Raw genomic sequence first — 15,990 nt, 5'->3', positions numbered from 1 at the left:
TTGTCTCTATTTTAGTTGCTGACCAAGCCTGCCTAAAGGAACGACAGAGACTACAGACTCTACATGGAGGCAAATTCCCATTGGGACTTTATGTACCTCGATGTGATGAAAAGGGCCACTACCAACCAAAGCAGTGCCACGGCAGCACCGGTCACTGTTGGTGTGTTACCTCAAATGGAGAAGAGATTGCCAATACAAAGGCCGCACCTGGCCAGACTCCCCCAACATGTGGTGTTCCAGGTAAGACTCATTGGGGCTGGTACGGGGTTGGTGGTAAAGTCAGAACTTTGAGTCAGCAGCATTCCTATGCCCTATGACACCCAAGTCCCCCTGAGCACGTCTTTGTTGGATGGCAGCAAAAAAGAGTATGGTCTTGCATGTGGGGAGTGGCCTACCAGCTCAAACCCCAGTGTCATTGATCCACCAGTCAGGGACAGGCTGGGCTGCCCCTGAACACTGTTGTGGCTGCACTACTGGCTCCCAGAAGATGAGGGGTGCACATAATGTTACAATGCGCTGTCACTGAGGAGGAGCTACCGTTTTGTTGTCACATCTCGGAGGGTGATACCTGGCATGCTGTTATGATTTGATGACATTTGGACTGCACCCCTTTCTGTAAAATTTCTGTATTCGAAAAATACATCTCCCAGCCGTTGGGAGGGAAGCTGACTTCAGCAGTGGCCATGATCTCCCTATGGCCATCCCAGCACAGACTAAGTCTTGGCTTATGCGGCAGCTACACGTGGGGGTTAAAGCCATTCTCTCACATTTGCAGCCATATAATATGGACAGGATTACACTGTGACAAGGCGGCGGCTAACTGATCATTGCGCTGCATAAAGTTGAAATCCATCAATCATGTCTGAATTGGGCCCTATTTTCCTAGACACTCTTGTATCGCAAGGCATGTACCGGGGTTCCTGGAATGGTTGTCCAGGACCAAATAAAATTATATATGATCGAAGCAATAGGCAAATCCAGTTCTGTAATTGCCAGTCATAAAATATATGGGCAAACCGTAGGACCAATGTACACCACCACATGATGACCGGTAGGAACAATTTAATAAAAATAAAAATTCTAAAGTTATCCAAAAAAAAGGTTTTTCGGTACTCCTTACCTAGCACGGCGCCCACGATTTTGATCGTGGGCATTGCAGGTAAAAAAAATTGCGGCCATCGCGGGCATTGAATGCACTAAAAATCGGGTGCGACGCGACCGACGCGATGCCCGCGATTTCCCATAGGGAACAATGTTAAATGTCTCAATTGACCCGATTTTACTGTTCAATGCCTCAATTGACCCGATTTTTCCAATGTTAAATGGCCCACAGAGGCCAAATAGCCACCCTGAAGTGTGAAATGGCCCCCACAATTGTTAACGCCACCCCACGATCAACGTCAACTCGAAGCGTGGCGAGCGCAGCGAGCCCGCGAGGGGCGGCGGTACGCGTCCTACGACCTTTTCATACCCCCACTATCCACGTCGGCGTGGAGTTGAGAATAGAATAGTGTGGCGAGCGTAGGGAGGTGACGCGGATACCTTCACAGGTAAACGCGTCCCTTCGCGGGCTTCACAGGTATCCGCGTCCGCTCGCCACGCTTCGAGCTCGGTGGCTCGCTGCGCTCGCCACACTATTCTATTCTCAACTCCACGCCGACGTGGATAGTGGGGGTATGAAAAGGTCGTGGGACGCGTACCGCCGACCCTCGCGGGCTCGCTGCGCTCGCTACGCATCGGGTTCACGTTGATCGTGGGGTGGCGTTAACAATTGTGGGGGCCATTTCACACTTCAGGGTGCCTATTTGGCCTCTGTGGGCCATTTAACATTGTTTCCTATGGAAAAATCGGGTCAATTGAGGCATTGAACAGGAAAATCGGGTCAATTGAGACATTTAACATTGTTCCCTATGGGAAATCGCGGGCATCGCGTCGGTCGCGTCACACCCGATTTTTTAGTGCATTCAATGCCCGCGATGGCCGCGATGGGCGCCGTGCTAAGTAAAGAGTACTGGTTTTTCTCATGGGGTGCCATAAAAAATGCAGATACTCTAGGGCACCATGGTCATGGGCGTTACTCCCGGAGGCATCGGAGTCCCCTGCCTTACTGGAATCATTATGTCATGATTCGATAAAAATATGTATCCTTTCTGTCGAATCTGATTTTAATCCTCTTTGCAGTCTAGTTCATTGGATCGAACGGACAGCTGCAAATTCATACACAACTCACTTACCATCAAATGATTTTGCAGAAGTAACACCACCACCCCCCACCCCCTCAATAGCACCCAAGGGCCAGGACTGAAGTCCGAGGCTGTCCCTGGCACCCCTGGGTGTGGGTGCAGATTTGATAGCTTTTTGGTACAAAACACAGGCTCTCAAACTTTACTTACTGAGGACCCCATACGGTGCATGTTTTGCAGGTCTCCACACAGAATCATAAGTGAAATAATTAGCTCCACTTGTGGATCTTTTAAAATGTGTCACTTAGTAATGATTGCACCTATGAACTACAGTATGTAGGGTAATGAGGACCAAGTTTGAGTACCCCTGGTGTCAAATATATGAATCAATATTGTGTTTGGCTGTGGAACTAAAAAGTCACACAAAGCCTCCCTTGCATGTTGGTACTTGGAACACCAAAAGTACCAGCATGTGGGACATTAAAGTGTCCGCTGACACTTGTAGTTCTACAGCCAAACCAATATAAATAAAAAACATGCACAAACCACAGTAAAAGTAGAATTTGAATAAATATACACGCACACTTGTCTGGTAGTAAGCCAACAGGGTAACCTCTTAGGAAACAAATACTCACCTAAATCCTTTGCAGATCATGTCCTCTTCTGTCTTTGTAGGCATCCAGGTTAGGAGATGCATTACTACCAACCAGGACGCATTACCACCAGGAGATGCATTACCACCAACCAGTAGGCATTGTACATGCCTGTACAGCAGAGTATATATATTCGCATAGCGAGCACCTTAACGCCACCCTTCTGAACTGCCACTCCCCGGTGCCCGAATCCCTTTAATAGCGTGCGAGGTCATGTGTTCGCTTACCCATGCCCTCGCATGTGGCCGCTAGCAGGAGAAATCATTCGATGGTCACTCCCATCATCAGTCTGAACTGACTTTTATTACAGCTGCTATCCACCAAAAAAGAAGATAGGCGCTGAAGTCATGTGACATCAGCCACTTGCCCAAGCAGGCATCAGCCCCGTGTTTGGCCCATTCCGAGCAAGCCTGAAGCAGGCTGTATATAAAGAACATATTCCTATTATTTAAGCCTTTATGTGAACAGATGCAGGAGTTCCTTATACTTTTGTATTAACTAATCTTAAAGTGCAACATCTCTTTTTAGTAGTTGACCCACCCTGCATGAAAGAACGACAGAGACTACAGAGTCTACATGGAGAAAGATTCCCATTGGGACTTTATGTACCTGAGTGTGATGAAAAGGGCCACTACCAACCACAGCAGTGCCACGGCAGCACAGGTTACTGTTGGTGTGTTACCTCAAATGGAAAAGAGATTGCCAACACAAAGACTGGACCTGGACAGAAACCCCAAACATGTGGCGTTCCAGGTAAGACTCATTGGGCTGGTGCAAAGTTGGTCGTAGAGCCAGAGCTTTGGGGAAGCAGCACCATCCCCTGTGACACCAAGTGTACTGTAAGCCCCCCGCCTCCCCCCATCCCCCTACACCCATTTTCATTGCTCCGTTGGTCAGGGACATGCTGGGCTGCAGCACTGACTACAAGGAGAGGAGGGCTGCACATAATGTTACAATGAAGTACCCAGCTCCTGTCACTGAGGAGGAGCTGGCAGCCTGGCACCAGCCCATCCCCTGCATTGATGCCACTGCTATTAGATGGTTATTTTTCCTGAAATTTTTTTCCTGGCATTGGTCCTCAGCTTGTTTTCAAAGACTTCAGGGGCAGTGTTCTCTCACATATTATTATGCGTTATAGTTGCTTGTGCAACAGTTCATATAGGCCCTAATTCAACACTGCTCGCTAAGCAGAGGTCCTTTGCTGCTTAACGGGCTTCTTAACAATATCTGTCCAAATATCCGCCCCCACTACAGATGGAGGGCCATAGTTTGATATCAGGAGGAGTGATAAACTGGAACCGGTGATGAAAAAGAATCAAACTTGTACCGGTGGTAATGTATAATTAGGGGGATATGCTCAACATGGGGGGATATGCTCAACATGTATAAATATATTAGGGGCCAATATAAGGAACTGTCAAACACCCTTTTTTCTACTAGAAAGGAATCTAGGACGCAAGGGCACGAATTTAGATTAGAAGAAAAAAGATTTTGTTCATCTATAAGAAAAAATTTCTTTACAGTCAGAGTAGTCAAACTTTGGAACTCTCTTCCTGGAGAAGTGGTGTTGGCAGACACTATAAATATGTTTAAAATAAGGTTAAACATAAGGATAAGGATAAACATTTATTGGTTAAAAACATTCATGGGTACGAATAAGCAACATAATCTGTCTTTAAAATATCGGTACTTGTTTCCTAGCACGGCGCCAGTGATTTTAATTGTAGGCATCGGGTCGGAAAAATCGGGTCGATCGCATCGCATGCAACCAAATCGCATGCGATGCGATGCGACGCGACCGACCTGATTTTTACATTGAAACCAATGTAAAATGGTCCCTTAGACCCTATTTTACATTGGGGACAATGTTAAATGCCCCCCAGACCCCAATTTTCATTGTATACCCACCCTGATGGGTGAAATGCCCCCTCCCATTGTTAACGCCACCCCACGATGAGCGTCAACCCGAAGCGTGGTGAGCGCCGGCGGTACGCGTCCTCCGACCTTTTCATACCCCCCCCTATCCACGTCGGCACGGAGTTGATTTTATATAATGTGGCGAACGCAGCGAGCCACCGAGCCCGAAGCGTGGCAAGCGCAGCGAGCCCCCCTCGCCAACGCTTCGGGCTCGGTGGCTTGCTGCGCTCGCTACACTGTATAAAATCAACTCCACGCCGACGTGGATAGTGGGGGTATGAAAAGTATACAATGAAAAATCGGGTATGGTGGGCCATTTAACATTGGTTCCTATGTAAAATCGGGTCCATCGCATTGGTCGCATTGTATGCCATTATAATGGCATACAATGGACCCAATTTTAGATAGGAATTTAACATTGATTACAATGCTTACAATGTAAAATCGTGTCGGTCGCGTCGGACCCGATTTTACATTTGTCAGGAAACCTTAAAAAAAGCCCGAAATCGGGTTGGTCGGGTCCCATCGCATAGCTTAACTTAAGGTATGCGATGGGACCCGATGGGCGCCGTGCTAGGAAACAAGTACCAAAATATCAGAACATACTATACAACAAGGGATAAGCTACTATAAACATAGGTTGAACTAGATGGACGCAAGTCTTTATTTAGCCTCACCTACTATGTTACTGTAAATTATTGGACTGGAACCAATGCAGAGGTATTATTGGTCTGGAACAGATGGTATTATCGGACTGGAACCAATGGTGAGTATTATCAGACTGAACCCAATGAACAAATGTTACCAGACTGGAACCAATGGTGATCTGCAATGGAACTGTAGTGCTGACTGGTCTAAATCCAGAATGATGTCACTAGAATGCTGTCTGGGTTGAATCTGGAATGAGGACACTGGAGTACTGATCAAGCTGGATCTGATATGATGACACTAGAGTGCTGACCAGACTGGATCCAGACTGATGACCCTAGATGATTACCAGGAAGGGAAGAAGGTATAGCAGAAGCAAGTAGAGAACTCAGAGAACACAGGTACTAAGCAATAACTGGATAACAGATAGATAATGGGGCCATCTCTTAACAACCCAAGAGACTGTGACAGCAAACCCTTCTGTTTCAAATGGCCACTGGACACCTCTTGCGCTTGTGAGGAGACTTATGATGGAAATCTCATACCAGTCTTGGATAAGAAAAGAGTTTGGAAGTCAGAGGAAAGATGGGAACCTGAGCTTCACAGCCACGGGATTAAGAACATTCTCCACAGGAAAAGGCCCAATGTATCAAGAAGCATATGTCATAGTATGCAGAAGAAAACTTTAACATTACATGTAAAGCTGAACACGGAGCTCTCCAAAACCTGGCGATGTACCCCCTTATTAAGGATCATTTCTTCAGGGAACACGTCACAAATTAAAAGGACTGCTAAAGTTGGAACAGATGGTAACCCATGACATGGAAAAGTGTATCACAACTTATTCTAAAGTCTGATGAGGTATTAGTTCTTCTTTGTAATAGTCTTGCCGGAACGACATATTGGCACAACCAACATGTTACGGTATTTGAAAGGATGCTTTTTTTTTTTTTACAAGGAGGTGATGTGGGTCCTTCATTACTAGAGATCTAAGCCGTGTTACTTCTCCATTTATCCTGTATTCATCATGGCAAATCACTGTATGCTTCATTTTGTTACACTATACTGACAGTATACTAAAATATAGGGATCATGGTATCGCTAGGAATAACCTTTGAATAGAAATCAGCCACACACTTTAGTTATTTAAACACCAATCATGCTGCAGTTTAGGTTTTCCCAATGAGTCCAGTGCTACTTTTACTGAAACAAAGAGATACTTACAGTACTGCCTGGGCGGCTTCAAATCATTGTTTTATGAAAACCAACATAGAACGTGAAATTAAGAGGTTTTTTTTATATTAATAATAACATGTACTATACTGTACTATATTAATAACATATTCCTATTTACTGTATTTAATGAACGTCTTTATGTGGGCAGATGCATGAGTTCCATATAGTTTTGCCTTAACTAATTTTAAAATGTCACATAATCATTTGTCTCTTTTTTTTTAGTGGCTGACCAACCCTGCCTAAAGGAACGACAGAGACTACAGACTCTACATGGAAACAGTTTCCCATTGGGACTTCATGTACCTGAGTGTGATGAAAAGGGCAACTACCAACCAAAGCAGTGCCATGGCAGCACCGGTCACTGTTGGTGTGTAACCTCAAATGGAGAAGAGATTGCCAATACAAAGACCGCACCTGGCCAGAATCCCCCAACATGTGGTGTTCCAGGTAAGAGTCATTGGGTCTGGTGCAGAGTTGGTGGTATAGCCAGAGCTTAGAGGCAGCGGCATTGCCCTGGCCTGTGACACCCAGTGCTCTGTAAGTCCCTTCTATCGATGCTTTTGGCAGATGGCTTTAAAAGAGAGCATGGCGTTGCTGTGGGGGCTACACATGCAGTATCCAACTCCTGTGACTGAGGAGGAGCTGGCATTTTGTTGTCACCCATCTGAGGGTGACACCTGGCAGTGCCCCCCTTACCCATAGTAACACCACTGCTTTGAGGTTGTTATATGTTTAATTACTTCCTCTTGCCTTCATTGACGGGTGCCGGACGGCTCCCCGACAGTCGGGATTCCGACAGTCATTCCTCCGACGTCAGAATCCCAACTGCTCCCTTGTGGGGGTCCACGACCCCCATAGAGGGAGAGTAAAATAGGTGGCGAGCGCAGCGTGGCGAGAGAAGCGAGCCCGCAAGGTGCTTCATTGCGCTCCCCCCGCTGTGCAGTCGGGATTCCGATGTCTGAGTAATAACTGTCGGAATCCCTACTGTCGGGGAAATATACCACACCCTCAGTGACAGTGTTCTTTCACATTATATTATTCAGGATAGTCTGTTGTGCAACTGTTCAAAAACCTCAACTTCCATGAGCAACCGTCTCTGCCATCCAAATAGGAAGACATAGACAATGGGATACTTCTTAGCAGCATCCCTGGAACTGTGACAGTGTAGTTATACTGTATCTTCAGCATCGATGTAAGAGGATATGGACCACTACATCGCTGCCAGGGCACCAGATCAGAATTGTCATTGATAGCCAGGGAACAGACACTGATGGCACATTTTCATGGGAAGCTACTATGTCAGTGCTAGCCCATTTGGTTGTAGTTGAGCCCATGCAGCCGTACCAGGTCAATAGTTAATAAACATCAGTAACAAGATACTGTAGATAATCATTCAGTGTTTTATTTTTGTATTGGCTGAGTTATTTTAAAAGTCCTTCTTTGTATTTCATTGTTTCACAAAGGATTTGGAACTAATAATTTTATTGGTACTTGTTTCTTATCACGGCCACAATCGCGGGCATCGTGGGGCAGATGTATTAAGCCGGGCGAAGAGATAAACTGGAGATAAAGTGGAAGGAGATAACCCACCAGCCAATCAGCTGTGTTCGAAATCTGACAGTTGGGAGTTGATTGGCTGGTGCGTCATCTCCTTCTACTTTATCTCCAGTTTATCTCTTCGCCCGGCTTAATACATCTGCCCCCGTGTGCCTTAACATTGAGGCAAACGATGCCCGGGATTCCTTTGAAAAAAGCAGTACTCGGGTACATCGCGTCGGTCGTGTGCCTTAAGAAGGCACACGACGCGACCGACGCGATGCCCACGATTTCTCCATAGGCTTCAATGTTAAAATATTTAACATTGAAGCCTATGCGATGGACCCGATTTGTCCATAGGCTTCAATGTTAAATTATTTTAACATTGAAACTGACTCCATTTAACATAGTAAAAAATGGGAAAAGGCCGAATAAGGGCCATTTCTCATTGGCTATGGCCCCGTCATGTGTGTAAAAAATAATGGCCCCCCATTGTGGCCGCCACCCCCACGATTAACGCGAACCCGAAGCGTGGCGAGCGCAGCGAGCCCGCGAGGGGCGGCGGTGCGCGTCCTCCGACCTTTTCATTCCCCTACTATCCACGTCGGCGTGGAGTTGAGAATAGATTAGAGCCCGAAGCGTGGCGAGCGGACGCTGATACCTGTGAAGCCCGCGAGGGGACGCAGGGATCTGTGAAGGTATCAGCGTCCGCTCGCCACGCTTCGGGCTCGGTGGCTCGCTGCGCTCGCCACACTAATCTATTCTCAACTCCACGCCGACGTGGATAGTAGGGGAATGAAAAGGTCAGAGGACGCGCACCGCCGCCCCTCGCGGGCTCGCTGCGCTCGCCACTCTTCGGGTTCGCGTCAATCGTGGGGGTGGCGGCCACAATGGGGGCCATTATTTATTACACACATGATGGGGCCATACCCAATGAGAAATGGCCCATATTGGCCCTTTTACCATTTTTTACTATGTTAAATGGACTCAGTTTCAATGTTAAAAAAATTTAACATTGAAGCCTATGGACACGATGGACCCGATTTCTCCGTAGGCTTCAATGTTAAAATAATTTAACATTGAAGCCTATGGACACGATGTACCCGATTTCTCCATAGGCTTCAATGTTAAATTATTTTAACATTGAAGCCTATGGAGAAATCGGGTACATCGCGTCGGTCGCGTCGTGTGCGCCCGACGCGACCGACGCGATTTTTTCCGACACGACCACCACGATAGAAATCGTGGTGGCCGTGCTAGGAAACGAGTACCATTTTATTTCTCACATAGAGCAGCACCATTTTGACAAGTGTGTTCCCAAGCAGTAGTCCATAGGCTCTTTAGAGTCCATGGTGCATTTCATAGTAAAAAAAATGATGCAAGTAGCTTCAAATAGTTCATCAGATCGATGAAAGCTATTTTATCCTCAATATTTATGGGAATATAAACATGGACAAAGGTTCTGTATGTTGGGAAGACCAAGGGCAGCATTCAGAGTTATGAAAGTTTCTGCTTTTTTATGCTTCAGTTTTTAGTAGAGAGGAGCAGACTGGATTGCCTTAAATCCAAACCCGCCTGAACTGCCAGTATCGAGTCACAGCTGTCAGGAGGCGTCTTATCGTCCTCCGCTGCCGTCGCTGTCCCTGAGTTCCATTCCTGGGACTTGCGCTGGAGGCTCAGGGATGAGGAGTGATGGCGGCCATCTTTTTCCGGCGACTGCCGGGCAGGCTGGGCAGAAGAGTCTGGAATGTTGCTAGGCAACGCCATGAACTTCCACCACAGACGCTGCAGCAGGGGGAGACTTTTGCCGGGCACACCCAGCGTCACTTCCACTGGGGGTAGGCAGGAGATTTGAATAAAATCCAGCCAGCCTTTCCCGCGATCCACAAGTTATAGTGTGTTCCTGTGACAGCTTGCCTGTGTTTGGTCCTGCATGTTCCCGTTCCCAGTCAGCTTTCCTGCCAGTGTTTTGCCTGTCAGTGACATCAGCCGCCTGCCCTAGCAGGCATTGGAAAACCCAGCATTATATGGGGATGCCCATAAAACACTGGGCATTCCCCTTATGCCTCTCCATGCCCAACCCTCCCTTCCTTAGCCTTCCAAATGCCTCAGCGAGTGTGATACTCACCAAAGGCGCTTGCACAGGGGCTCTGCACATACACAAATATGCATATGTGCAGAACCCCCATCATCGGAAGGGGCCAAATTTTGGCCCCTTCCCAGCAAGCCTGAATCATGCTGCATATAAGTGACATATTCCTATTATTTAAGTCTTTGTGTGGGCAGATGCATGGGTTCCTTATACTTTTGTATTAATTAATCTTAAGGTGAAACCTTTATCTCCTTTTTAGTAGTTGACCCACCCTGCTTAAAAGAACGACAGAGACTACAGAGTCTACATGGAGAAAGATTCCCATTGGGACTTTATGTACCTGAGTGTGATGAAAAGGGCCACTACCAACCACAGCAGTGCCACGGCAGCACCGGTTACTGTTGGTGTGTTGCCTCAAATGGAAAAGAGATTGCCAATACAAAGACCGGACCTGGACAGAAACCCCAAATATGTGGCGTTCCAGGTAAGACTCATTGGGGCTGGTGCAAAGTTGGTAGCAGGGCCGGATTAAGGTCTGTGGGGGCCCTGGACAACAAATTTGTGGGGACCCACCACAGATCATGCCGACGATGCCCCCCCCCCCCAGTAAAGTTAGCTACCCTCCCCCAGTCAGCCCATGCCTCCCTCGTGCCGCCTTACCCCTCCACTCAGCAGGGACCTGCAGATCTTATCTGTGCTGTCCCAGCTCCCCTCCTGCTTCTGCTATGTAAATGGTCCATCACAAAATGTCCGCCCCCATACAGCAGACAGTTTCACAGAACTGTCTGCTGTATGGGGCGGAAATTTTATGATAGTCCATTTCCAAAGCAGCTTTAGGCAAGGGGGGAGCCTGGACCGTTCCACAGAGAAGATGTGCGGGTCCCTGCTAAGCGTAGTGGTAAGGTGGCCGAGGCACCAGGGGAGCATGGGCAAATTGGGGGGGGGGCGCTGCCGATGTGGGTCCTGTCTGTGCGGCAGCCTTACAATAGCCCTGCAGACCCCCGGCGCCCACACTTGCACAGCACCTCCCCGCGACCGCGGGGTCTGCGGAGCAATTGTTACTCAACTGGCTGCCCGCCATCATTTGACAGCGGCACAGTGAGTGTGGGGGCCCCTGATGTGTGGGGGCCCCGGGGCAACCACCCCTATCGCCCCTGCTTTAATCCGTCACTGGTTGGTAGTATAGCATGGTTGCCTACCTGACCCTCTCCTTCAGGAAGAAAATGCTCTGTTCCTGGACTTCCCTGGTAATGTATGATTGCCATCACCTGTGGAGAGCTAGGTAATTGATAAGGTGTTTCACCACAGGTGATGGCAATCATACATTACCAGGGAAGTCTGGGAACAGAGCATTTCCTCCCTGAAGGAGAGGGTCAGGTAGGCAACAATATAGTATAGCCAGAGCTTTGAGGAGGCAGCTCCATCCCTATGCCCTATGACACCAAGCGTACTGTAAGTCCCCCACCTCCCCCATCCCCCAACACCCATTTTCATTGCTCCATTGGTCAGGGACATGCTGGGCGGCAGCACTGACTACCAGGAGAGGAGGGCTGCACATAATGTTACAATGAAGTACCCAGCTGCTGTCACGGAGGAGGAGCTGGCAGCCTGGCACCTGGCAGCAGCCCATCCCCTACATTATGCTCTGCTTAAAGATGGTCATTTTTCCTGACATTTTTTTCCTGGCATTGGTCTCAGCTTGTTTTCAACGACTTTCTCTTGTCTTCAGGGACAGTGTTCTCTCACATATTATTATGCGTTATAGTTGCTTGTGCAACAGTTCATATAGGCCCTAACTCAACACTGTTCGCTAAGCAGAGGTCCTTTGCTGCTTAACGGGCGTCTTAACAATGTCTGTCCAAATGTCTGCGCCCACTACAGATGGAGGGCCATAGTTTGATATCAGGAGGAGTGATAAACTGGAACCGGTGATGAAAAATAATCGAACTGGTACCGGTGGTAATGTATTATTGGACTGGAACCAATGCAGAGGTATTATTGGTCTGGAACAGATGGTGTTATCGGACTGGAACCAAGGGTCAGTATTATCAGACTGAACCCAATGAACAAATATTACCAGACTGGAACCAATGGTGATCTGCAATGGAACTGTCGTGCTGACTGGTCTAAATCCAGAATGATGTCACTAGAATGCTGTCTGGGTTGAATCTGGAATGAGGACACTGGAGTACTGATCAAGCTGGATCTGATATGATGACACTAGAGTGCTGACCAGACTGGATCCAGACTGATGACACTAGATGATTACCAGGAAGGGCAGAAGGTATAGCAGAAGCAAGTAGAGATCTCAGAAAACACAGGTACTAAGCAATAACTGGATAACAGATAACAGACTGGGGCCATCTCTTAACAACCCAAGAGACTGTGACAGCAAACCCTTCTGTTTCAAATGGCCACTGGAAACCTCTTGCGCTTGTGAGGAGACTTATGATGGAAAGCTCATACCAGTCGTGGGATAAGAAAAGAGTTTGGAATTCAGAGGAAAAATGGGAACCAGAGCTTCACAGCCACGGGATTAAGAACATTCTCCACAGGAAAAGGCCCAATGTATCAAGAAGCATATGTCATAGTATGCAGAAGAAAACTTTAACATTACATGTAAAGCTGAACACGGAGCTCTCCAAAACCTGACGATGTACCCCCTTATTAAGGATGATTTCTACAGGGAGCCCGTGGAGTCTGAACATGTCACAAATGAAAAGGACTTCTAAAGTTGGAACAGATGGTAACCCATGACATGGAAAAGTGTATCACATCTTACTCTAAAGTCTGATGAGGTATTAGTTCTTCTTTGTAATTTTCTTGCCGGGCCGACATATCGGCACAACCAAGACGACACTTGGTATTTCAAAGGATGCTTTTTTTTTTTTACAAGGAAGTGATGTGGGTCCTTCATTACTATAGAGATCTAAGCCGCATTACTGCTCCACTTATCCTGTGTTTATCATGGCAAATCACTGTATGCTTACACTATACGGTCGGTATACTAAAATATAGGCATCATGGTATCGCAAGAAATAACCTTTGCATGCAAATCGGCCACACACTTTAGTTGTCCAATGCTACTTTTATTGAAACAAAGAGATACTTACTGCCCGGCCTGCTTCAAATCATTGTTTTATGAAAACCAACATAGAACTTGAAATGAAGAAATTTTTTTATATTAATAACATTTCTGTAATATATTAATAACATATTCCTATTTATTTAATGAAAGTCTTTATGTGGGCAGATGCATGAGTTCCATATACTTTGGCGTTAACTAATCTTAAAATGTCACATAATCATTTGTCTCTTTTTTTTTTAGTGGCTGACCAACCCTGCCTAAAGGAACGACAGAGACTACAGACTCTACATGGAAACAGTTTCCCATTGGGACTTCATGTACCTGAGTGTGATGAAAAGGGCAACTACCAACCAAAGCAGTGCCAAGGCAGCACCGGTCACTGTTGGTGTGTTACCTCGAATGGAGAAGAGATTGCCAATACAAAGACTGCACCTGGCCAGAATCCCCCAACATGTGGTGTTCCAGGTAAGAGTCATTGGGTCTGGTGCAGAGTTGCTGGTATAGCCAGAGTTTAGAGGCAGTGGCGTTGCCCTGGCCTGTGACACCCAGTGCTTTGTAAGTCCCTTCTGTCTATGCTTTTGGCAGATGGCTTTAAAAGAGAGCATGGCCTTGCTGTGTCTGCACTATTGATCCTAGGAGCTAAGGGCTGCACATGCAGTATCCAACTCCTGTGACTGAGGAGGAGCTGGCATTTTGTTGTCACCCATCTGAGGGTGACACCTGGCAGTGCCCCCCTTACCCATAGTAACACCACTGCTTTGAGGTTGTTATATGTTTAATTACTTCCTCTTGCCTTCAGTGACGGGTGCCGGACGGCTCCCCAACAGTCGGGATTCCGACAGTCATTCCTCCGACGTCGGAATCCCGACTGCTCCCTTGTGGGGGTCCACGGCCCCCATAGAGGGAGAATAAAATAGGTGGCGAGTGCAGCGTGGCGAGCGCAGCGAGCCCACAAGGGGCTTCATTGCGCTCCCCCCGCTGTGCAGTCGGGATTCCGACATCTGAGTAATAACTGTCGGAATCCCGACTGTCGGGAAAATATACCACACCCTCAGTGACAGTGTTCTTTCACATTATATTATGCAGGATAGTCTGTTGTGCAACTGTTCAAATACCTCAACTTCCATGAGCAACCGTCTCTGCCATCCAAATAGGAAGACATAGACAATGGGGATACTTCTTAGCAGCATCCCTGGAACTTTGACAGTGTAGTTATACTGTATCTTCAGCATTGATGTAAGAGGATATGGACCACTACATCGCTGCCAGGGCACCAGATCAGAATTGTCATTGATAGCCAGGGAACAAACACTATTAGCACATTTTCATGGGAAGCTACTATGTCAGTGCTAGCCCATTTGGTTGTAGTTGTGCCCACACAGCTGTGCCAGGCCAATGGTTAATAAACATCAGTAACAAGCAGGGGCGGATTGGGGACTAAAAGTGGCCCTGGAATATTTCTGGAAGTGGCCTCATGTGGGCGGCAACAAATCAATAATGGGCGGAGCCAACATAACAGTAGGCTGGATTACCACATCACTATACTTTGACAGGCAAAACTAAAGCATCAATAATGTCTGAATATCAGATTGATTAATATTAACTCCTCCGCTCCGAAAAAGGGGGTGGGGCCACTCAAAAGGGGGTGTGATCTTGAGTGTAGTGTACCACACCATATACCACTTCTACACATTATGCAACAAAATAGTAGACCTCATTATACCTGACACTTACACATGATGCAACACAGATTGAGCCAAAATTCACATAATGCTACAGAGATTATGCCAATACTGTATTCACAACATGCTCCATAAATAGGGACATTGCGTCAAAAATGTGCACCATTACACATTAAGCCACACATCATAATGTCCATTACGTATAATGCCAAACACCATAATGCCAATTACAAATTATGCTACATAAGTGCTGCTTACCTTCATGCTCGTTGCCAGGGGTTCCATGCTCATTGCCATGTGGGAATTTTTTTTTTGTGTCCAATGATGCTTATGCAGAAAGAAATAGTGGGTCCTGGACTCCTGGTGAGTGTGTGTGCGGTGCGGGGTTGGGCGCATTGGCACCCAGTATTGGTGCAGCATAGCGGGCACAGGGGCTGAGAACGGATGGATTGCTGGATCAGTGCTGTTAGCAGTGAATAGCTGGAGTAGCCACAAGTGCCCCTTTGTTCCCTGCTGCTGCAGGTGGGTGGCTTATAGCTAAACGTTATCTTTCCCCCGCAGAGATGTCCGGCTCCATTAGAGGCTGCACAGTGCAATGCCCCAGCAGGTGTCACATTATAATGGTGTGACTATACAGCCATGTTTCATATGATCGCCTACATGGTGTACAGGCATAACGGACCCCACAGAGGAACCTAGTTCTATTGTCAATGCATGCATAGGTCATGTTGCTCTAGCACATACATGTGCAGTATATAGTGCGGGTGCAGAGTATAGGGGTGCAGGGTGTGGGGGGCGCAGGGTGTGGGGAGTGAGGGGTGTGGAGGTGCAGGGTGTGGGCAGTGAGAGGTGTGGAGGGCAGGGTGTGGGGAGTGAGGGGTGTAAGGGGCACAGTGTGTGGGGAGTTAGGGGTGTGGAGGTTGTGGGGGCGCAGGGTGTGGGGAGTGAGGGGTGT

General features: G+C 47.3%; 1 protein-coding gene across 11 annotated transcripts in view; it reads left to right on the top strand.

Moving 5' to 3' along the window:
* LOC146064649 (uncharacterized) overlaps positions 1–15,990 on the top strand; it is an 81,941-nt gene that overhangs the window by 12,382 nt on the left and 53,569 nt on the right. For 6 of the 11 annotated variants that reach the window (XM_083178404.1, XM_083178401.1, XM_083178407.1 and 3 more), the window contains exons 5-9: positions 16–240; positions 3,365–3,589; positions 6,860–7,084; positions 10,525–10,749; positions 13,594–13,818. In XM_083178404.1, the coding sequence (XP_083034530.1) occupies positions 16–240; positions 3,365–3,589; positions 6,860–7,084; positions 10,525–10,749; positions 13,594–13,818 (1,125 nt within the window). The remainder of the gene's footprint in view (positions 1–15; positions 241–3,364; positions 3,590–6,859; positions 7,085–10,524; positions 10,750–13,593; positions 13,819–15,990) is intronic. The other 5 variants (XM_083178398.1, XM_083178399.1, XM_083178402.1 and 2 more) reach the window with 5 other exon arrangements.

Source organism: Crinia signifera, chromosome 3 (assembly GCF_055691185.1).
Source record: "Crinia signifera chromosome 3, ASM5569118v1, whole genome shotgun sequence".
Taxonomy (NCBI): domain Eukaryota; kingdom Metazoa; phylum Chordata; class Amphibia; order Anura; family Myobatrachidae; genus Crinia; species Crinia signifera.
Note: the sequence above shows the minus strand (reverse complement) of the source record. Positions and strands in the feature narration are given on the sequence as shown.